At 44.8% G+C, this 23,396-nt stretch overlaps 1 protein-coding gene across 1 annotated transcript in view; it reads left to right on the forward strand.

The window, feature by feature from the left end:
• Positions 1-7,381, forward strand: part of PEX7 (peroxisomal biogenesis factor 7) — a 295,842-nt gene extending 288,461 nt beyond the window's left edge. The window contains 1 exon segment of the mRNA XM_030198517.1: positions 7,067-7,381. Coding sequence (XP_030054377.1) covers positions 7,067-7,135 — 69 coding nt within the window. The 3' untranslated portion in view covers positions 7,136-7,381.
• Positions 7,382-23,396: the final 16,015 nt, after the last annotated feature.

The raw sequence follows: 23,396 nt of genomic DNA on the forward strand, positions 1-23,396 counted from the left end.
TTCTCCTGTGGTGAGGTCTCCAACTGCAGTGCCTCCTGTGGCATCGGCGTCGGCTGCCACCCAGGTCAACTCCCTTTTGACGTTGGTGGAGGGAGCTTCGCTGCAGTTGGATCGGGCGTTGACTTCTCGACATCGCCACAGAGGACATCATTCCTTGGCATCGAGGCAGGTCCAGTGTCGGAGTACCTTGACACAGGTTGTACCGACACTGAGCAGGAGCACTCGTGGGAATCAGAGGAAGGTCCCAGGTACTTCTCTTCTGATGAGTCCTTTGGGATTCCCTCTGGCCCTTCCCCTCCGCTGGAAAGAAGACTATCTCCACCCGAGATTCTGTCTTTTTCCTTCTTTTTTAGGGAAAAGGCTACGGCTGTTCCCTTCCCTGTGGAGGTTGAGGATGAGCCCAGGACTGAGATGCTCGAGGTTCTGGATGATTCTTCTCTACCTAAAGAGGCAGTGACAGTCCCTCTGCATAAGGTACTGAAGGAAGTCCTTATGCGAAACTGGTTTGCCCCTCTATCTGGCCCTGTGGTTCCCAAAAAAGCTGAGTCCCAATACTGGATCCACAGTGAACTTGGATTGATGAGGTCCCAATTACCCCACAATTCCATGGTGGTGGGTTCCGCTCTCAAGAGAGCTAGGAGTACTAGAGACTATGCTTCGGTGACCCAGGCAGAGAAGCTAGGACTCTTGAATGTTTTGGGAGAAAGACGTATCAGGCCACTATGCTCTCTGCCAAGATCCAGTCATACCAGCTTTTCACGAGCGTACAAACTGTCCAGCTTGGTTGAGACACTCCCTATGGAGCTGGTCGAGCCTTTTCGCCAGGTGGTCAGGCAGCAGAAGGTGTGTCGCAAGTTCCTGGCCAGGGGTACTTTTGACGTGACATCCAGGATCGCTGCTCAAGGTATAGTGATGCGCACACTCTCATGGCTGCGTGTCTCTGACCTCAATCATTCTGTCCAGCAGCGAATGGCGGATGTTCCTTGCCGGGAGGATAATCTTTTTGGTGAAAAAGTAGAGGACCTCGTTAATCAGATCAAGAAGCATAATGATGCTATGGATTCTCTCTCCCACTGTGCGCCTTCCGCTACAGTCTCCTCATCTAGGAGGTTTTTTGGAGGGAAGAGAAGTGCTCCCTATTCCTACTCTAGGCGTAGGTACACTCCTGCTTCTCGGCAGCCTGCCCAGGCTCAGCCCCAGCGCGCGCGTTCTCATCAACAGCGTGCGTCTAAGGCCCACTCTGCTCCCCTGCAAAAGCAAGGGACGGGCTTTTGACTGGCTCCAGATCAGCATAGCCTCTGTAAAAGTGTCCGTACTGGACGACTTGCCGGTAGGGGGGAGGTTGATGTTTTTTCACCAAAAGTGGCCTCTCATAACCTCCGACTGGTGGGTTCTTCAAATAGTCCGGTTAGGATACACCCTCAATTTGGAATCCAAACCTCCAAATTGCCCACCAGGAGCTCATTCTTACAGCTCCCAGCACAGGAAGGTACTTGCAGAGGAACTCTCCGCCCTTCTAAAGGCCAGTACGGTCGAACCCATTCCACCATGGGAAGAAGGGCTGGGATTCTATTCCAGGTACTTCCTTGTGCAAAAGAAAACAGGGGGGATGCGTCCCATCCTAGATCTAAGGGGCTTGAACAAATATCTGGTTCAAGAAAAGTTCAGGATGGTTTCCCTGGGCACCCTTCTTCCATGATTCAAGACAACAATTGGCTATGCTCTCTGGACTTAAAGGATGCTTACACACACATCTCGATACTTCCAGCTCACAGGAGGTATCTTCGATTTCGGCTAGGCACACAGCACTTTCAGTACTGTGTACTGACCTTCAGTCTGGCATCTGCGCCCAGGGTGTTCACAAAGTGCCTGGCTGTAGTCGCAGTGTCGCTGCGCAGACTGGGAGTGCATGTGTTCCCTTATGTCAACGATTGGCTGATGAAGAGCACCTCGGAGGCGGGCGCGCTACAGTCCATGCGAATGACTATTCAGGTGCTAGAACTACTGGGGTTCGTGATCAATTACTCCAAGTCCCATCTCACCCCTGTTCAAAAATTGGACTTCATTGGAGAACTGTTGAACACGAAGACAACTTGAGCTTATCTCCCTGAGGCGAGGGCAGACAACCTCCTGCCCCTAGTGTCCTTGGTTCGAGCGTCTCAACAGATCACGGCTCGGCAGATGTTGAGACTTCTGGGGCACATGGCCTCCACAGTTTATGTGACTCCCATGGTACGGCTACACATGAGATCAGCTCAATGGACCCTAGCTTCCCAGTGGTGTCAAGCTGCAGGGAGTTTAGAGGATGTGATCCAACTGTCCACTGACTTTTGGAATTCCTTGCAGTGGCGGACGATTCAATCCAATTTGATTTTGGGACGTCCACTCCAAATTCCTCAGCCACAAAAAGTGCTGACGACGGATGCATCCCTCCTGGGGTGGGGAGCTCATGTAGATGGACTTCACACTCAAGGAGCTTGGTCCTTTCAGGAAAAAGGTCTTCAGATCAATCTCCTGGAATTGCAAGCTATCTAGAACGCTCTAAAGGCTTTCAGAGACCTGCTGTCCAACCAAGTCATATTGATTCAGACAGACAATCAGGTTGCCATGTATTACACCAACAAGCAGGGGGGCACCGGATCTCGCCCTATGTGTCAGGAAGCCGTCCAGATGTGGCTTTGGGCACGCTGTCACGGTATGTTTCTCCAAGCCACATATCTGGCAGGCGTAAACAGTCTGGCCGACAGGTTGAGTAGGATAATGCAACCTCACGAGTGGTCACTGAACATGGGCGAAGTCCGCAAGATCTTCCGAGCGTGGGGCACCCTCTTGGTGGATCTTTTTGCCACTCAGCTCAATCACAAGTCCCCTCAGTTCTGTTCCAGACTTCAGGCCCACGACAGACTAGCGTCAGATGCCTTTCTCCTGCATTGGGGAACAGGCCTTCTGTATGCGTATCCTCCCATACCTCTAATAGGGAAGACTTTGCTGAAACTCAAACAAGACTGCGGACTCCCTTCTGGCCGCGTCAGATTTGGTTCCCTCTTCTTCTGGAGTTGTCCTCCGAGGAACCGTGGAGATTGGAATGTTTTCCAACTTTCATCACCCAGAACGAGGGGTCGCTTCTACATCCCAACCTCCAGTCTCTGGCTCTCACGGCCTGGATGTTAAGAGCTTAGAATTCGCCTCCTTGGGTCTTTCAGAGGATGTCTCTCGAGTCTTGCTTGCTTCCAGGAAAGATTCCACCAAGAGTTGTTACTCTTTCAAATGGAGGATGTTTGCCATCTGGTGTGACAGCAAGGCCCTAGATCCTCTTTCTTGTCCTACACAGACCCTGCTTGAATGCCTTCTACACTTGTCAGAGTCTGGTCTCAAGACCAACTCCGTAAGAGTTCACCTTAGTGCGATTAGTGCTTATCATTGCCGCGTAGAAGGTAAGCCTATCTCTGGACAGCCTTTAGTTGTTCGATTCATGAGAGGTTTGCTTTTGTCAAAGCCCCCTGTCAAACCTCCACCAGTGTCATGGGATCTCAACGTCGTTCTCACCCAGCTGATGAAAGCTCCTTTTGAGCCACTGAATTCCTGCCGTCTGAAGTACTTGAACTGGAAGGTCATTTTCTTGGTGGCTGTTACTTCAGCTCGTAGAGTCAGTGAGCTTCAGGCCTTGGTAGTGCATGCACCTTATATCAAGTTTCACCACAACAGAGTAGTCCTCCGCATTCACCCTAAGTTCCTGCCTAAGGTGGTGTTGGAGTTCCATCTGAACCAGTCAATTGTCTTGCCAACATTCTTTCCCCATCCTCATACCCGCCCTGGCGAAAGCAGTTTACATACCTTGGACTGCAAGATAGCATTGGCCTTTTACGTGGAGCGGACACAACCCTTCAGACAGTCCGCCCAGTTGTTTGTATCTTTCGATCCCAACAGGAGGGGAGTCGCCATCGGAAAACGCACAATCTCCAATTGGCTAGCAGATTGCATTTCCTTAATTTATGCCCATGCTAGGCTGACTCTACAGGGTCACGTCACAGCTCATAATGTTAGAGCCATGGCTGCGTCAGTGGCCCACTTAAAGTTGGCCTCCATTGAAGAGATTTGCAAAGCTGCAACGTGCTCATCAGTCCACACATTCACATCTCATTACTGCCTTCAGCAGGATACCCAATGCGACAGTTGGTTTGGGCAGGCAGTGCTGCAGAATCTGTTTAGGGTTTAGAATCCAACTCCACCCCCCTAGACCCATTTTGATTCTGTTCCAGGCTGCACTCTCAGTTAGTTGATTTTGGTTTCAGGTCAATATATGTTTTGTCCTCGCCGTTGCGAGGCCCAATTGACCAATGTTCATTGTTTTGAGTGAGCCCGGGTGCTAGGGATACCCCACATGTGAGAACAAGCAGCCTGCTTGTCCTCGGAGAAAGCAAAGATACTTACCTGTAGCAAGTATTCTCCGAGGACAGCAGGCTGATTGTTCTCACAAACCCGCCTTCCTCCCCTTTGGAGTTGTTTTTATTGTTGTTGTTTCTTGTTTAAATGCTTTTTGATTAAACTAAAGAGGCAGGGAGTCGTTCGCATATGCGCGGTTTGCACTGCCCGCACAATGGAACTCTCTCGAAAGACTTTGATTTTATTTTGCTTGCAAACATTTTTGCCGATTCCTGGGCTGCCGTGGACATCGACCCACATGTGAGAACAATCAGCCTGCTGTCCTTTGAGAATACCTGTTGCAGGTAAGTATCTTCACTTTATTAGAGCACCATTAAATTCATGCGAGGACAGGTAAGATTCCATTGGGGAAGGGTGGGGACAGTAGTCCCATGCAACTCTCTTCACTATACCAGATGCTGATTGGGGCATCCCTGTTGCAAACTCATCTAGAAGTAAGGAGATTTTGAACACCTACAGGGAGAACTGTTTCAGCAGTTAGTAATGGAACCCACTTGAGATGATGCCACACTGGACCTGATACTTACAAATGGGGAAAGTGTTTCTGTGATTACAGTGAGTGATCATTTGGCATCTGTTGATCACCAGATTGTGTGGTTCAAAATTAAGACACACGTTGAGAGGGTTTATTCAGAGTTGAAGGTTCTAGACTTTAAAAGAACTAATGTTGTCAAGATGGGGGAAAGGGAAGTAGAGCTATTTTAGAGTGAAAACATTTTTTGTTAGGAAAGTAAATAAAAGTAAGAGGAAAAGAAGGCCTCTTTGGTTCTCAAAAATAGCAGCTGAAAAGGTAACGCAGAGGCATATTTTCAAAGCACTTAGCCTTCCAAAGTTCCATAGGTTTCTATGGAACTTTGGAAGGCTAAGTGCTTTGAAAATATGCCTCCTAGTAATTCACAGCAGATAAAGACAAGATAAACTCATTTTACATAGTATGTGATACTTTATAGGTATATCCAAGTTTGATTTGTCCTTTCCATTCTCAGGGCACAGAGCGTAGAAGTCTGCCCAGCACTGTTCGTGTACTAAAAGTTCTGAAGCTAATGTCGAAGCCCCTTAAATTTACACTCCAACCCATCCTTATTTATTCAGTTATGATCAGGGCGTAGACTGTAGAAGTCTGCCCAGCACCGGTTTTGCTTCCCAATTACCGGCGTTGCCACTGAATGTCCACTAAGATTCCGTAGATCCATTCCTTCCTTTTTTTTATTTTGCATTTCAAAAATTTTATTAAAGCTTAATCACATAAAATATATGCAACAATGCCACAATCATCAAAAAGATTACTAAACATCAGATAACAATAAGTCTAAACCCCCCTCTCCCCGAACAATCCCCCCCTAGTAAACCAACTACAAAATGGATAGAGAAGAGTCAAGATGGGCAGTCCACTGCACATAAAGGTCCCAGATGCGAGAATAGGCCAATAATTGTCCTCTACGCAGAGCCGTTAGTTTAGACATCAAATGAATATGGGCTAGTTTCCGCAAAATAGCCCCAAGTCCCGGTAAGGTAGGTTTCTTCCAGGCCGCGGCAAGTATCAACTTACTCGCTACAAACACATGTGAAACTAGCTGGTGGACAGCCACCTTCACACCCCGCAGTCTGAAATGCAGGAGACAGTGTTCTAACTTCAGGGGGGTATGAAGTTTTGGTGAGAGAGAAAACAAATTTCAAAACATTAATCCAGAATTCCTGTGCTTGAGGACAGGACCACCATATGTGGCCCATGTCTCCCACCATGCCGCACAGACGCCAGCACATTGGAGACCCCGTTTGAAATATAGCAGCTAAACACTTAGGTGTGTAATACCAACCAGAATTTTGTACTCATTTTTCATCAGAGCACTAGATACAGACACCTTAAGAAGAGATTTAAATACTCGTTCCCACTGCGAGTATTCATATGAGACTCCCAGAACAGACTCCCATTTAAGGAGGTAGTACATAACAATAAGAAAGAAGGGCTCTATATAGTCGGGAAATCCCTCCCTTACCTCCCCCTCCCACCATATTGCTTGCTCCAGTTGGGATTCTACCAACCCCAACTCACTTTGCGCTCTTCTGATAATTAAGGCTCGCACTTGATGATACTGGAAAATGTTAGAGGCCGGGAGCCCATACTCCTCTCGTAAATCAGGGAAAGAAAGCATTTCCCCCTCCTCCCAGATCTTAAATCTGACAAATCTGTTGTCCAAGCATATGACACAAATAAGCATCTCTACAACAGGGTCAAAAAGTAGGGTAGACAATAGGCATCCCTGGTACGTATCATTTAAAATTGGGAAGGGTCTTGAAATCATGTCATTAGCCACAACCCTGGCACTGGAGTCTGCATATAACACCATATAAATCCATATTTCTCGAAACGTGCAAAGGCCACTGTATCCTGTCAAAGGCCTTTTCCTCATCTAAGGCCACGAGAGCCCCAGAGAAGTCCTTTGTGCCAAAGCTATTATATTAAAGACTTTTCTTCAAAAGTTAGGAGATTACGCCTAAGAAAAGGGACCTTTGCATCCTTGTAAACCCAAGTACAACAGCGTCCTTAGGTTAATGAAGTACTATATTTCTGATCATAAAATATGTTAAATTGAACATTTAGAAAATTCTCTGTATTTTGCAGGTGGTAGATTGTGCCTGGGATGAAACAGTGAAGATCTATACCCCATCATGTCTGACAGCATCCGTGTAGAAGCCACCATCTGCATTAAAAGAAGGAGCCAGCCTATTAACAAGGAAGCTAACCCTGGTCAACAGAATTAACTACTACTTAACATTTGACAATTAACAATGACCTAACTTTTACAGTGCTTGTTTCTAATTCAGTTTTAAGTACTTCATTTCATTTCCAGTAACTTGTATAGCAGTGATTCCCAAACCTGGTCCTGGAGGCACGCCAGCCTAGTCAGGTTTTCAGTATATCCATAATGAATATTTATGAGAGAGATTTGCATGCAGTGGAGGCAGTGCATACAAATCTTTCTCACGAATATTCATTGTGGATATGCTGAAAACCTGACTGTCTGGGAAACCTCCAGGACCAGATTTGGGATCCACTGTTGTATAGAATGTTCATGGATACCTGTTGGATGTACTACTGGAGGTTACAGTAATGACAATTTTATCTTTCATGCTGAACATGCATCCTTTTGAGAATAAAATAATTTCATGTACTTTAAAAACAAAGCAAATTAAAAAACAGCCTTTTAAATTGTGGAATTGGGGTGCCTCCATTCCTGACCTTTCCTTCGTCATGATCCACCTCATTGCTATGAGAAAATCATGCAAAAATCCATCACACAAATCACAATTTAAATGTTTCCTTCACACCTACTGAAAGGTAGCAGCAATATAAAATTTCTGAGTTAAATGATTGGATCTAATTTAGAAGCTTAGCAGCAAACTGTAGCCCAAAATGGGCCCCGGGATTAATAATATGCTTTACTTGTAAGTAAATGACCCTCTAAATGATTTGATTTGTTAACAGTAGACAACTGTAATGCTTACCAACAATCAAGAATCCAGTCATTTTGGGAGAAGATGACAAGGTCTTTGAATTAATTTTTTTTACTAGAAAAAATTTTACAGCAGTAAAGGATTAAAGAGTAGTTTCTTACTTCTGTAAAGGAATGATTTCCTTTCCCAAAGGAGAGGGTGACAGAACTTTGCTTTCGGTTATAGTGTTGAAACTGACGCAAAAATCTTTTTTCTGCCTGGTTTCGGTGTTGGCCGAAAGGTTATTTTAATTTTTGACCATGTTTTCAGTTTCTGCGGAAAATGACCATGTATTGAAGCCAAAAATGTGTGCTTTGTCCTATTTGCCTCCCTCCCCTAAACAGGAGTTGCCCCCCTCTTGGACCGCCCTTCCACCCATAAGCCACACCCCCCAGGCCTATTTTACAATCCCTGGTGGTCTAAGGGTGTAGTTGGGACAGGAGCGATCCCCAGTTACTTCTGCCCTTTCCAGCTCTGCTCTCAAAACGCTGCCATGATTGGGGCATCACTCCTGCTCCGACTACACCACTAGATCACCAGGGATCGTACAGCTACTGTTTGTATTTTTTTTTTGTACTGTGATTTCAAGTAATGCAGTTATGATCATGCAGAATAGTTTATATGGTAAATAGAGTTCTCCAAATAGATGCTTTTGATAACAAATTTTAGTAGGAGTTTAACTCTGTAAATTTAGAATGATAAGCTCCTTAACAATTGGCCTCTCTATGGAGTTATGACATCAGTTGTCATTCTGAGTGTGGCGCAAAGTCAGCCACTGTAAAAACACTGTGGCTTTTAGTTTCAGTTTCCATTAGCTGTGGTCCATGTGTGTGTGGAGGCTATTTTACTTGAAGGTAAAATATGGTCTTTCATTATTTAAATGGATAGTGTGGGTTTAGCAGAAGGATGCAGACTGCAAGCTCTGACAGTCGCCAGGGGCCCTCACTGATTCACATTCACACAACCAAACTTGAGTTGTCAGTTTCAGATTCAGCTTCGACCAAAACCAGGTGGTGAGTTTCGGTTTAGGGCAAAAGCTTTTAGAGAGTTTTGATGGTAGTTTCAGTTTCGGCCAGCCTCTATCCCTAAGTAAATTATTTTTTTCCAAAAAACACATTTTTTGGTTTTCATTGTTTATTTTCAAATGACAATCCTGATTCGCTAAAGCTTTTCTCTCATTCCACATCTGTATGGGAATGAAAAACATAGGAGCCTATTTATGAAAAAATGCAGTATGTTTTTGCAGTTACCATACATTAGGTGCAAAAAGTAGCATGTGGTAATTGCAAAGGCTGTGGGATAACTGTTGGATGTGTGTCAGTTGTAGGCAATTTCTGTACCATGTGTTGATAATCAAGCACGATTAGCTAAGATGCACCTAATGTCATTTTATGACTGCACACACTATTTGCCTTGTGCTAAATGCAATGTTCAGCCAATGCCTAGCTCATTCAGTGCCCCATCCCATGCTAAGCAGTTAGCGTGGGATTTTTACCGCACTGTCCGTTATTATTAGTAGGTGGTAGCTGTTAGCCTGCTGTAAAACTCAGTGTGGGATAGTGTGTAAGAGGCTAATGAGAGACAGCATGTGAATGGCTGAGAGAATGTAGCAAAGGGAGAGTCTGAAGACATTAGGACGTGCACGGCCAAAACTGCCTTTTCAGCCTGTTATTTATGATAGGTCATTTCAGCCAGTGTTTGAAACGTTTGTGGGAGGAAAAACGGGAGGGTGAGCTATGAATAATATCACAAAGGAAAGAAACAGTGAATAGAAAGTGCTGCTTCAAGGTGAACTTTAACCTATGAAATGGGGGAGAGGAAAGGGCGGAGTTCTTCCTGCCTTTAGTTCTGACTTTGTATTCCTTTATTTTACTCTGCATAGTGCTAGAACAGTGTTTCCCAAGTCCAGTCCTGAAGTACCCCTTGCCAGTCAGGTTTTCAGGATATCCACAATGAATATGAATGGAAGAGATTTGCATATAATGGAGGCAGTGTATACCATTCAGGTTCATGTATATTCATTTTGGATATCCTGAAAACCTGACTGGCAAAGGGTACTTCAGGACTGGACTTGGGAAACAGTGTGCTAGAATGTTGACTCCTGTTGAACCTACTGATATAAACAACCTTTCCACAACTGCTCACACTCTCCATCTGAAAGCAATTCCTTCAGAGATGGCATGGATGAGCAGGAGCTCCAGCTCCAGCTCCAACTACTGAAAACAATGAAAAAAATAGAAAAATGTAAAGCAAATATATTAGGGGCCCTTTTACTAAGCCGCTGTGTATTTCCATCCCTTAGCCCCCCCCCCCCCCCCCCACAGGGAGGGAAAACACAGATAAGGAAGAGAACTTAGACTCCATTAGGCGCAGCCAATAAATTACCTTTATTATCACAATAGTTCTCTCCCTGATGCAGGTTGTCAGTCAGCAAATGTGCATCCTGAAAGACAAGGACTGCTCTCCTAACACCTCCCGGACATCACATATATATACTGTTGCAAATTTAATTTCTCATAAATCATGTGATTTCCCATAAACTAGCACCATTAGGTTGCCTTATACCATATATGGATTGTTCCTGTATTCTATCAGTCTCTCCTGATGGGAGTTCACGTGCAAAGTCAGTAGCCATTGGCTAGCCGGTTATCTGTTCTGCGTGCACAGTCAGAACAATACCCTTGTGTCCTCTCTCTGTCTCTCTCCACAAATGCAACAGTCTTGATATGTTAGGCTCACACTGTGTCCTCAGCCTGTCAGCAACTGCCAAGGTTACCTTATATGAAAGGCATGATCTCAGCTCCCAGCTCCTGAGAAAAGCACTGTATGTTGCAAAGATAACTTGTTAGGCCATCTTGTGAGAACCAAACTGACAGGCCCCAGTAGTAGGCCTGGCCCTTAGCAAGAGGCGTAATATAGGAAGGAATATACACCGCGTAAGCTTCTACGCGTGCCAAAATGGAGTTACCGCACGGCTACCACGTGGCTTTTGCGGTAATTTCATTTTTGGCGCGCGTCCGATATGTGCATCCGAAAATCGGCGTGTAGCTCATTACTGCCCGGTTACCGCGTGAGACTTTACCGCTAGATCAATGGCTGGCGGTAAGGTCTCAGACCCAAAATGAGCACGTGGCAATTTTCATTTTGCCACATGTCCACTTTTGGCAAAAATTTTGAAAAGGCATTTTTTTTACAGGTGCGCTGAAAAATGATTCTGCGCGCGCCCAAAACACACGTCTACACTACCGCAGGCCATTTTTCAGCGCGCCTTTGTAAAAGGACCCCTTAGTGCTGTGTTTAACATAAGCAACCACAAAACAGGAAAATAAAACCTGTTATAGATGAATGATCACCTTTACAATGAACTTCTTAAAGAAATACATTCATTTAGATCAAAAGTAATGAACAGCTTTTAGCATTTTAAGCATAACTATTGGCACAAATAATAGAACAATTCCCCCTGTAAGAGAGAGAGAGAGAAGAATTGAAAATGTGTGTACGTATGTTAATGATGTCTAACAAAGGTCACAGAGTAAAGGTTAGGATTTAAACTCAGAACTTCTAGCGCTGCCGTGGCTCACACTTCACTGCTCTAAGAGAGAAAACAAAGATTTTTTTGCCCTTTCTAATGATCTGTACCCTGCAGTGCTTACTGCCTTACACATTTTTATTTTTGATTTCCTTTGTGGTACAGCCAAATCCTTTTTCTGGTTTTGATATTTCCACATTAATCTGTTTGTTCCTAGTTGATAAGTACAAAATAATTGCTTCCCTTTAATACACTTTCACTATTTTCCAAAATGGCATTGGATGAAATATGTTCTGTATTTGGCAGTTTTTAAAAAACATATGCCACTTTGAGATCTGGCTTGCCCAGTAAAATTCCATTCTAAGACTTGCTGTGTGGCACAGTGACAGCCATCACACAGCAGTGCCACCTGGGAGCATAAACACTGGGTTTTGCAGAGAATTGCCATCTGTGGCTCCTTGCCAAGGGCTGCCAAGATTATGACTGGGTTAGATGGAGTGAGAAGTTAAATCTGGAGAAATATTAAACTCCCAATGAAGTCTGAGGAGGCCATTGTAGCCCTACTGGGAGATGATTCTGATTCAGCTAAAAGCTCAAAAGTATAGAAGGCTGTAAGGTGAAAGAAAAAACACAAATCCCGTGATAATTTCTTTTGAGAAAAATCAAGCATTGTGATCTGCCAGGCTGTAAACTAGAAGCTATGTATCTCAATCTTAAACTTCACATTCACTGATCTCAGTAACACCTGATAAACTCACGAAGTTGGACTAACAGAAGCAAAAAATGTATTTATAGCACTTGATATACTGCAATTGATCCCTGAGGCAACTATGCGGTTTACAATTTCTATTACAGGTACTTTGCACTGTCCCTTATGGACACACAATCTGTATAGAATGTTGTATCTGGAACAATGGGGGGGCTAAGTTACTTACCCAGGGTCACATGGAGCTGCAGGGGGAACTGAACTTGGTTCCCCAGGATATTAACTCACTGCTGACTGTCAGGTAGCAGTGGGAATTGAACCCAGGTCCGCAACCCACAGCACTAACCATTGGACCATTCTTCCACGCCATATTAAAAGTTATATATCTCAAATTACTGACCCACACCAAATAGGATTTTTCAAGGGGGCAGTATCATACATCATTCAAGGGGGGATAACATATATCATTTGATTAACATTTTGCATTCATCTGAGAACTTCACAGGGAGGTCAGCTGTCTTGTCCCTGGATGCCAAAATGCCTTCAAGTGGAATGGTCTTACATAAGGAATTAACAGAAAAACAACAAAAAAAGATTTTTATTTAAAAACCAAACTACTTTTTCTTATGTAGGTTATATATGGGGAGGATGATTTTCAAAGCCATTTCCAACTCTTGCTGCAGCCTGCAGGAGACTGAGGGCTATACTTATAAATATTTCCTTCCTTTCAGCCTACTTATACCTGAACAAGGGAGTTTTGGATGTAGCTCACACCTTTTTCAATTGTAGCTAAGGGGAGTTAAATTCAGGTACAGTGGGTATTTCCCCTGCTCTAAAATCACCTCCTAACTGTCCATATAGAATATGTGTTTTGGTCAAGATACAGAGGAATGCGTGGCTTACAGGAGATTATTTCTGAGATAGCAGGTTCTGGCATAGAAAAAGCTCTGTCTGGAAAATCAAACATAACATTGCAGACCTGGATAAGGGAGCTTTTTTGGTGAGACTTTCGCATTTGAAAGTGGGGCCCTATTATACTGCTCCTCTGCCTTGTCTGTGGGTCATCGATCACCTTTGTTGGTATCCCATGTCTCTTGTCTAGGATGGAACACAACATACGTCAGTTGAGTGGAGCACTGTGTGTCTGTTGAGGTGGCTCTTGATAGTGGGTGTAAATCTGAGTTTGTAACATATTTTTTCCCTCCATGTTGGAGTTGTGTGTGTGTGTACATGCGTGCATTGGATCTTTCCTCACCCAGTATCAATCTGCTAGTGACTTGTTCACCTTCAAGCCTGTCATAGATGCCTGAGTGCTGCAGAATGTGTGAGCTTGGAAAACGTGAGCACATATCTGCAATTTCAGCTTGTGCTTGCACATGACCTGCGTGTTTAGTGAATGAAAAGGTTTGTGTTTCCTATATGTGGCTTCCTTTCTCGTGGGAGACTAAGGGCCATATGTGTGCAATCAGTGACCTCCCTGCTATGCATCTTTTTACACAGATCTAATGGATCAATGAATGTTCTGTATGATTTCCCTGATTTCTGAATCACATGCAATCAACTTTCATGACATTCTGATGCTGAAGGAATTGCTTCCGATATCACTGCCATCTGATTTTCATACCTGAGCCTACATAAAGAGTGAATAAAAGATCCAAAGGACACAGTTCATTAGAGTATGACATTTACTGTATATCAGCACCACTCATCACATTGCATCAATAGAAAACCACTGAACTAAAATGTGCAAATGCAAATTGATGCATATTGGGAAGAATAATCTGAATCATGGTTACCTGATGCTAGGGTTCCACCTTGGGAGTCAGCACCCTAGAAAAAGATCTAGGTGTCATTGTAAACAATATACTGAAATCTTCTGCCCAGTGTGCAGTGGCAGCCAAAAGAGCAAACAGGATGCTAGGAATTATTAGGAAAGGGATGGTAAATAAAACAAAAAGTACTATAATGCCTTTCTATCACTCCATGGTGCAACCTCACCTTGAGTACTGCGTTCAGTTGTGATCACTATATATCAAAAAAGATATAGACTACCCCCACTACTGGTTCCAATATAACATCTGAAACCCACTGCAAGAAAAACAATTCCCTGATGGAGAAAAAACCTTGCAGTCAAAAAAACAGAGGAGAATGGCAAAAAGCCATTTGCACTAATATAATGAGATAGAGTCAATAATGTGTTCCTGACTTAAATATAAAGTGTACATAAGGAAACCCGTTCATTTAACTTAACCACCCGAGTGGTGACCGTCGACTTCAAAGCTTCAAAAGCAGTGTCCAATTCTTCCAAAATCCCCCTGGGAGACGCTCGAGGTATTCTAACTGTAGCACTGTATAATATTCCTGACAGAAGGCCTCCTGTTTAGTTTCTGCCTCAGGAGGGCAACATCACGCAAAACACAGCAGGAATCTTTCAAAATTGTAAAGGCAACAAAATGGCGATCAATAATTATTTTCTATATTTTGATTTGTTTGTCATATTTTTTCAATATATTGATTTTGTAGAAAACGTTTTAAAATAATAATCTCACTCATCAATAGTACAGTGAACTTATATGTGATTAGTACTCCTGGGACTGCTCGCTGACATGCGGCATATTTCGCATATAGCTGCGTCAAGTACTAACCAGTAGGTGTGCTTGGCCATAGCAGACACTAGAATTTACTCTGGTTTCAGCAAGTCAGAAGGCAGAGGAATAATATAGGCATCATCCAGGAGCTGCCTGCAGGGTAGAAAGAGCAGGAACAGTTACTGGAAGCCCTCTTGTGGAATTTGTAAATGATCCTTTAGACGGTGAGAGGCCCACCTCAGGGCCTACTGAACATGAGGGGCAGAACAGGAAGAAGGTTAAAAGATGCTAGAATTCTGATGATTGTGTGGGTGAGTTAACTTTTTAGGCAATTACAATATATAAATAAAATGGTCCCTCTCAACCCTAGGAATGGGTGGACACATGGAAAAAGTTTAATAGGGTTTACCACACAAATGCAGATGCGACGGACTGCCACCAAACAAGAGAAGCCAGCTGAAGAGAGATGTGAAATGTGGGGTACCTGGGAAAAGGAAGAAGCTATATGGATCGTTCTGGAAAGAGAAGATGGAACCTGTATCCACACAGGTATTATCTACAGACCTCTGGCACAAATGGAGAATCTGGACAAGAAACTGATAGAAGATAGTCATGAGCTTGGTGTGAAAAGGGAGGAGCTATTGGGAGATTTCAACGTGCCTGATGTGGATTGGAACGTCCCATCAGCAGAATTGGAAAGAAGTAGAGAGATCATGGATGCTTGTCAAAGTGCCGTGCTCAGACAACGGTGACAGAACCCAAGAGGGAAGGGCTGACTTTGGATCTAGTGCTCACAAATTGGACGAAATGTTTCTAATGTCCATTTGGGTGCCAACCTTGGTAATAATGATCATCACACAATACGGTTTGATATAAGAGCAAAAGTGGAGTGTGGGTACACAAAACTCAAAGTACTGGATTTCAAACATACTGATTTTGGTAAAATGGGGGAATACTTGAAGATCGAGCTGACAGCAGGGTTAGGAATTGGAGAAGTGGAAGTGCAGTGGTCCAAGCTGAAAATTGCTATAAATATGGTAACCAATCTTTAAGCAGAAAAGTAAACAAAAACAAGAGAAACAGGAAGCCTATATGGTTCTCCAAACAAGTGACTGAAAAAATAAAGGCAAAAGAGGCTTCTTTCAAGAAATACAGAATAACGCAATAAAAGGATCATGGAAAAGATTACCGGATTAAGTTCAAAGAAGGGAAGAGGGAAATATGGCTAGCAAATGAAAAAATGGCTAAAGATGTAAGGAGAGGTGACAAGATCTTTTTTAGGTACATTGGGAAAGGATAAAAAAATAGGAATGGAATTGCAAGACTGAAGGATACTGAGAATAGCTATGTGGAGAGTGATGAGGATAAAGTGAAAATGCTAAACAAATACTTCTCTTCGGTGTTCACAGCAGAAGATCCTGGAGAAGGACTGTGGTTGGTTGCCGAGGGAATATCTGGGAATGGAGTAGATATTGCGCCATTCATGGAAGAAAGCATTTATAAACAGCTTGAAAATCTGAAAATGGACAAAGCTATGGTGCCAGATGGAATACATCCCAGGATACTGAGAGAGCTCAGAGAAGTCCTGGCATGACCTCTTAAGGATTTATTTAATAGTTCTTTAGAGATGGGAGAGGTTCCGCGGGATTGGAGATGAGCTGATGTGGTCCTTCTTCACAAAAGCAGAGATGGGGAAGAAGTGGGAAACTACAGGGCGGTAAACCTCACATTGGTGGTAGGAAAAATAATGGAATCATTGCTGAAGGAAAAGATAGTTGACTTTCTAGATGCCAGCGGGTTACAAGATCTGAGGCAACATGGTCTTGGCAAAAGGAAAATCCTGCCAAACGAATCTGATTGGCTTTTTTGACTGGGTGATCAAAGAACTGGATGAAGGACATGCCCTAGTTGTAATCTACTGGATTTCAACAAAGCCTTTGATACGGTCCCTCACAGAAGACTTGTGAATAAGCCAAAAGGGCTGAACTTAGGACCCAAAGTGGTGAACTGGATTGGAAACTGGTTGACCAACAAGCAGCAGAGGGTGATGGTAAATGGAATCGGCTGTGAGCAAAGGGAGGTGAGTAGTGGAGTGCCTCAGAGATTGGTGCTGGGGCTGATTCTGTTTAATATATTTCTGCGAAACATTGCTGAAAGGTTAGAAGGAAAGGTTTGCCTTTTTGCGGATGATACGAAGATAGCCAATAGAGTGGATACCCTGGAAATAGTAGAAACCATGAGAAGGGATCTCCAAATGCTAGAAGAATGGTCCAGGATCTGGCAGTTAAAATTTAATCTGTTAAATTACTCTGGGTTCTATATTCTAATACTGGTGTAAACTCAAAATCCTTCTAATTTTTCACCAGTGAACTGCTATTCATACTTCCCTTAATCTTTAAAAAATATTCTTTTAAATTTTTGGTGCTCTGTGTGAATAAAGTGCATACCACATGAGATGCAATCACCTTTTGCTGCACTGTGTAATCTTCCATCATTGCACCATCCCCCTGCCTCCTATTATTTGTCAAAACTATCCACTGGATCTTGATGATGTTTTTTCTGTATATTATTTTTTGCCTGCAGTTCTTAAATAATAGTATTAAAATTTCCTAATTCATCAGTGTTCTCTTAAAAATTCTTGACAAAATCACTTAGCTTAGAGTGGTGGTGTATGCTGGTGAATATCTATGGCGATTTATCCTCATGTGTATCTATGATTCCAAACATTGATCCCTCTCCATTTTTCTCCCTATTCTTTTACTTGGCTAAGTACTGAGCACATGAAAATTAGACAAGTGACAATGGCATTCCTCATCAGCTGTCTAGAAGTGCACATGGAGGGCTATGTTTAGGATGGCTGCAGCAGACTGCCAGGTTAGCTAGTGCAACAGACACATTTTCTGTATTTTCCCTATGTAGGCGAGGACACAGAGTCTGATGCAGAGCCTGGAACCAGCAGCCATAAGACAGTACAGGCACATCAGGAGGGCGAGTCAGGAGCAGCTGAGGACTCACAGGAGGGCACAGTAGGAGAGGAAGAGCATGCTGAGGACACCAATCAGGAGCTACCTACAGGGGATGACGAGCAGGAGCAATTAGTGGTGGAATCCACCCCCCCCCCCTGTGGCATTTGCAGATGGTCCAATAGAGACAGAGAAGGCTGATGAGGAGCCACAGCCAGCCCACAGGGGACCCTACCACCACAGGTGGCAGGTGCTGTGGCTGGCCTACAAACTGCTGGCACTAAATTTGCAGCTGGTGGACTACCAGCAGCAGAAGCTACAGCTGCTGTATGAGGGGCTCCAAGTCCAACAGGAATGCAGGTAGCTACTGCAGACCATGCAGCAGGAGAGCCAGGAGGCGGTCCAGAATACCTGGCAGTAGCTTCTGGGGATCCGGTGAGATCTCTAGGATTACACATCAGTCTTGGTGAGTACACTGCCCACATAGCAAGCACCTGAGCCTCCAACTGGAACCAGTGTCATCAGTGGCCACACTGCCCAGTCAAGCTTCACCAGTGGGACAACCATGAGGCCAGTTCCCTCAGAGGCAGCACACACTCCCTTGCTCGGTGCTGGGCCCAGCCATATTTCCAGGGTGCAGCAGAAGCAGTAGGTTGGACTGATGACTGTGAGGATAATGGGAACCCCATAGGGGAGAACTCTAACCCACTTTCTGCTCCTGCAAGGCCAGGGCCATCAGCAGCAGCTTGGGGACAGGGTGGGAGAGGTGGCTCCCAGAGGGGTCAGAGAAGGGGAGAGAGAGAGGATGAGGTAAGGCTGTGAGCAACCAAATTGCCATGCTATGGTGATATATGCTGGGGAGGGGGTGGGTATATGTGTGTGCAGGGGGAGGGGATGGCTAGGGGGTGGGGGTGTACTGGGGAGAGGGGCTGGATGGGGTGGCTGGAGAGAGGGGGGTTTGCTGGGGTGAGAGGGTGGGGATGTGCTGGGGGAGAGGGCTAGGGTTTGAGGTGGTGGTCGAGGGGATGTTACAGAGGTGCTGTGCAAAAATAGTGCACTTACCTTTACTGAGTTTGGTAACCTTTTCAGGGCTGTGGAGTTCACCTCCAGAATGGTCCAGACATCTGAAGTGATTCTTGAGCTTGGCCAAAGGTCTGTTTTATGATGGTGTGGATGCTCCTATGTCTCTTGTTTTACTCCTGTGTCTCATTTAAGGGGTTGGACTATGGGAGTCATGAGCCAGGTTCACTGGGGGTAGCCTCTGTCACTTGTGGGGGAAAGCACAATCACAGACATAAGTGTGTATTGGCTGGTATGGTGACCTTGTGGAGGTGGGGTAATGGGTGTGGGTTTTGGGGGCATCTAGAAAGAGGGAGTATGTTGAAGGTTAGGAGGGGTATGGGGTTGGGAATCCCTGTACTGCTTACCTAGGAGCCGGTCGCTGGTGATCTCCCCTTGGTCAAACCTGCGGTAAGTTCTTAATGCTAGAGGATGTGGGCATAATAGGTGGAGCCTGGGTAGTGGACACACATGCATGCACTGGGCATTACTCATGACCTTCATGTTCATGGAGTGATATGATTTTCTATTCCTATAGTGCCTGGGCGGTAGTAGGGAATGTAATATTGTATGAGGTGTGGGTGAGGAAGGCATCAAGGAACTGGGCGAGATAGTTGCAGATGGTGGGCTGGATGAGGCCTGCATTGACTGCTAGCACTAACTGGAAAGTGCTGGTGGCCAGAAAGGCGAGGGAGGAAGTGATCTTCAGGTGGACTAGCACAGTATTATTCCTACATGTTCTGGGCTGGAGTAGAAGTTGTACCTGGTCAGAGAGCTGCTGTATGACAGCCCTGTGAAAGCGGTACATAGTAAGGCATTCTTGGTTAGTGAGGTTCAAGAAGTGGGTCCAGGGCCTGAAGACTCTCTGATATGGATATCTCCTCCAGGGCCTCCCTTCAAACCTCCAGCAAGGTGTGGCAGCAAAACATTCAGCGCATCCATGATGGACATGCAGGTGTCCCACAACCACAGGTGCAAGCCACTGACCCCAGAAATACCACTGTGCACACTTCCACCTACTGCACCTTGTGAGACTAGTGCTGTCTGATTTGGCCAAAAAATATTCGATTTGATTCATTCATATGGATTGATTTTTTTTATTTGATTCAATTTGAGTCAGTTCTTTAAGGCTACTATGAATAAATAGAAAATAATTTTAATTTTTCTACCTTGTTAGGTCTTTTAATTTTTGCAATCATGTTAGTCCAGTCTCTGGTTTCCACTTTCCTCTGTCTTTTCTTAACTCTTTTTTTGCCTGGGTCTCCTGGTCCATTTGGCATTTCTTCTCTGTCCATGTCCATTATTCAGCTCCCTTCTGTGTCCTTGCCCTATCTTCCTACTATGATGAGCATCTCCCCCTTCCATCCACTGTCTGCTCTATTTCTCTGCCCCTTTTCCATCCAGCCTCTTCCCTCCTTCTCTCTCCTCCTTCCATCCATGGTCACTCTGCTCTCCTTCTCTCCCCGTACATTGCAGCAGGTTCCAGCACTGTTGCAATGTAATGACAAATTTAGAACACTTTTATTCTTCAAACCAGCACCACATCCCCTTATATGATGCTTTGATTCTCAACTTTAAAATTCTTACCAAATTCTTAAATTGAAAGAAAGATGTGATTAAAATAAAATGGGGGGGGGGGGGGGGGGGGGGGGGGGGGGGGGAACATCTACATACTGAATGCTTTTCCAATATTAACATAGCATGCCTGATGTTTTCCCAGCACCCTCCAAGCACATTGATCAGGTGTGTAAATAATGTTCAATGTCTTAATATAACTAAAAAGGAAGAAACTCCAGACAGCTGCTAACACCAACATTTGGCTAGTGTCTAAAAGTTAGATTTCCTAAAGAATGGCACTTTTCGTACTATTGAGGAAACTATACTTCTCCTTTCTTCCTCAAAATGTACCACCTGTTCCTCTGATCCCATTCCCACCCACCTTCTTAATGCCATCTCTCCTGCTCTTATTCCTTTTATCTGTCACATTCTCAACCTCTCACTTTCCACTGCGACTGTCCCTGCTGCCTTTAAACATGCTGTGGTCACACCTCTCCTTAAGAAGCATTCACTCGACCCTACTTGTCCCTCTAATTACCGACCCATCTCCCTCCTTCCTTTTCTCTCCAAATTACTTGAGCGTGCTGTTCACCACCGCTACCTTGATTTTCTCTCCTCACATGCTATTCTTGACCCACTACAATCTGGTTTTCGCCCTCTCCACTCAACCGAAACTGCGCTTACTAAAGTCTCCAATGACCTATTACTGGCTAAATCCAGAGGTCAATATTCCATCCTCATTCTTCTTGATCTTTCCGCTGCTTTTGACACTGTCGATCACAGCATACTTCTCGATACCCTGTCCTCACTTGGATTCCAGGGCTCTGTCCTTTCCTGGTTCTCTTCCTACCTCTCCCTCCGCACCTTTAGTGTTCACTCTGGTGGATCCTCTTCTACTTCTATCCCTCTGCCTGTCGGCATACCTCAGGGTTCTGTTCTTGGTCCCCTCCTCTTTTCCATCTACACTCCTTCCCTTGGTTCATTAATCTCATCCCATGGCTTTTCCTACCATCTCTATGCTGATGACTCCCAAATCTACCTTTCTACCCCTGATATCTCACCTTGCATCCAAACCAAAGTTTCAGCGTGCTTGTCTGACATTGCTGTCTGGATGTCTCAACGCCACCTGAAATTAAATATGACCAAAACCGAGCTTCTCATTTTTCCCCCCAAACCCACCTCCCCGCTCCCCCCGTTTTCTATTTCTGTTGATCGCTCTCTCATTCTCCCTGTCTCCTCAGCTCGAAACCTTGGGGTCATCTTTGACTCTTCTCTCTCCTTCTCTGCTCATATCCAGCAGATTGCCAAGACCTGTCGTTTCTTTCTTTACAACATCCGTACAATCTGCCCCTTTCTTTCCGAGCACTCTACCAAAACCTTCATCCACACCCTTGTCACCTCTCGTTTAGACTACTGCAATCTGCTTCTTGCTGGCCTCCCACTTAGTCACCTCTCCCCTCTCCAGTCGATTCAAAACTCTGCTGCCCGTCTCATCTTCCGCCAGGGTCGCTTTACTCATACTACCCCTCTCCTCAAGACCCTTCACTGGCTCCCCATCCGTTTTCGCATCCTGTTCAAACTTCTTCTACTAACCTATAAATGTACTCACTCTGCTGCTTCCCAGTATCTCTCCACACTCGTCCTTACCTACACCCCTTCCCATGCACTCCGCTCCATGGATAAATCCTTCTTATCTGTTCCCTTCTCCACTACTGCCAACTCCAGACTTCGCGCCTTCTGTCTCGCTGCACCCTACGCCTGGAATAAACTTCCTGAGCCCCTACGTCTTGCCCCATCCTTGGCCACCTTTAAATCTAGACTGAAAGCCCACCTCTTTAACATTGCTTTTGACTCGTAACCACTTGTAACCACTCGCCTCCACCTACCCTCCTCTCTTCCTTCCCGTTCACATTAATTGATTTGATTTGCTTACTTTATTTATTTTTTGTCTATTAGATTGTAAGCTCTTTGAGCATGGACTGTCTTTCTTCTATGTTTGTGCAGCGCTGCGTACGCCTGGTAGCGCTATAGAAATGCTAAATAGTAGTAGTAGTAGTAGTTCTTATCATCCATGCCACACAATGGGTTGTGTCCCCATGTAAGCTGATGGAGACAGAGATAGGGAAAAAATCTCACTATGCTTTCATCCAGTGTAGCAGCTAGTTCTGTAACTACTGTAAAACTGATCTTCAGCAGCAAACAGGCAGCAACCAATGACTACACTTCTCCCACGGGCTCCACAGCCTTCCCTCTTGCATATTCCCACCTCTGCAGAAACAGGAAGTCGTGTCACTGGGAAGGCTGTGCAGCCAGCATGAACAGTGTTGCTAGCTGCTCTTGCTGTCGGTGAAGAGCAGCAGTTTTAAAAGGTACATGGGAGGAATCGAAGTATCCAATTTAAAAAACACCCAAATTGATTCAAATTGATTTGCCAAAAATAAATTGGCAAATCGATTTGAATTGCGAATTGGACAGCACTACGTGAGACCGAGCACCAGCCCACGGTCGTGAGATACACACCAGCTGCAGAAAACACTCACTCTCCCGTCACCAACAAACAGTACTGACACACACAGCTGCAGCACAGATCACAGTGACAAACTGGGATTGGATAAACAGAGAAATAATGAGAGACAGGACAAGCAGGTAGGGAGGTATAATGGGAGGTATGGAGGATTGGGGACAGTGAAGGTTTGGTGGGGGAAAAGGGCCAGATACAGGGGAAGGGATGAGAGTGGCTTGGGAGGCTAGCAGGTGTTGCACGGAGTTGAGGAGGTGAGACACACAGGAAGCAAGGCAGGAAATGCGAGCGTCAAAAGGTTCAGACTGGGACAAACACTCAAAAGTAACAAAGCTCTCAGCAACTCTCCACCATTTCTCACAAACGACCACTTCCACCTCTCCACTCTCCAGCAAAATCACACATGGATCAAAAGACAGGTTTAGCCTTACCCTAGATGCTTTTAAAGCAGGTCTAATTCTGGATGTTTTTCTTTCCACCCCTAGACGGCAGTTTTGCTATCCATTATTGCCAAAAAACATTCATCATGTAACCT

This window comes from Microcaecilia unicolor, chromosome 3, assembly GCF_901765095.1.
Source record: "Microcaecilia unicolor chromosome 3, aMicUni1.1, whole genome shotgun sequence".
Lineage (NCBI taxonomy): Eukaryota > Metazoa > Chordata > Amphibia > Gymnophiona > Siphonopidae > Microcaecilia > Microcaecilia unicolor.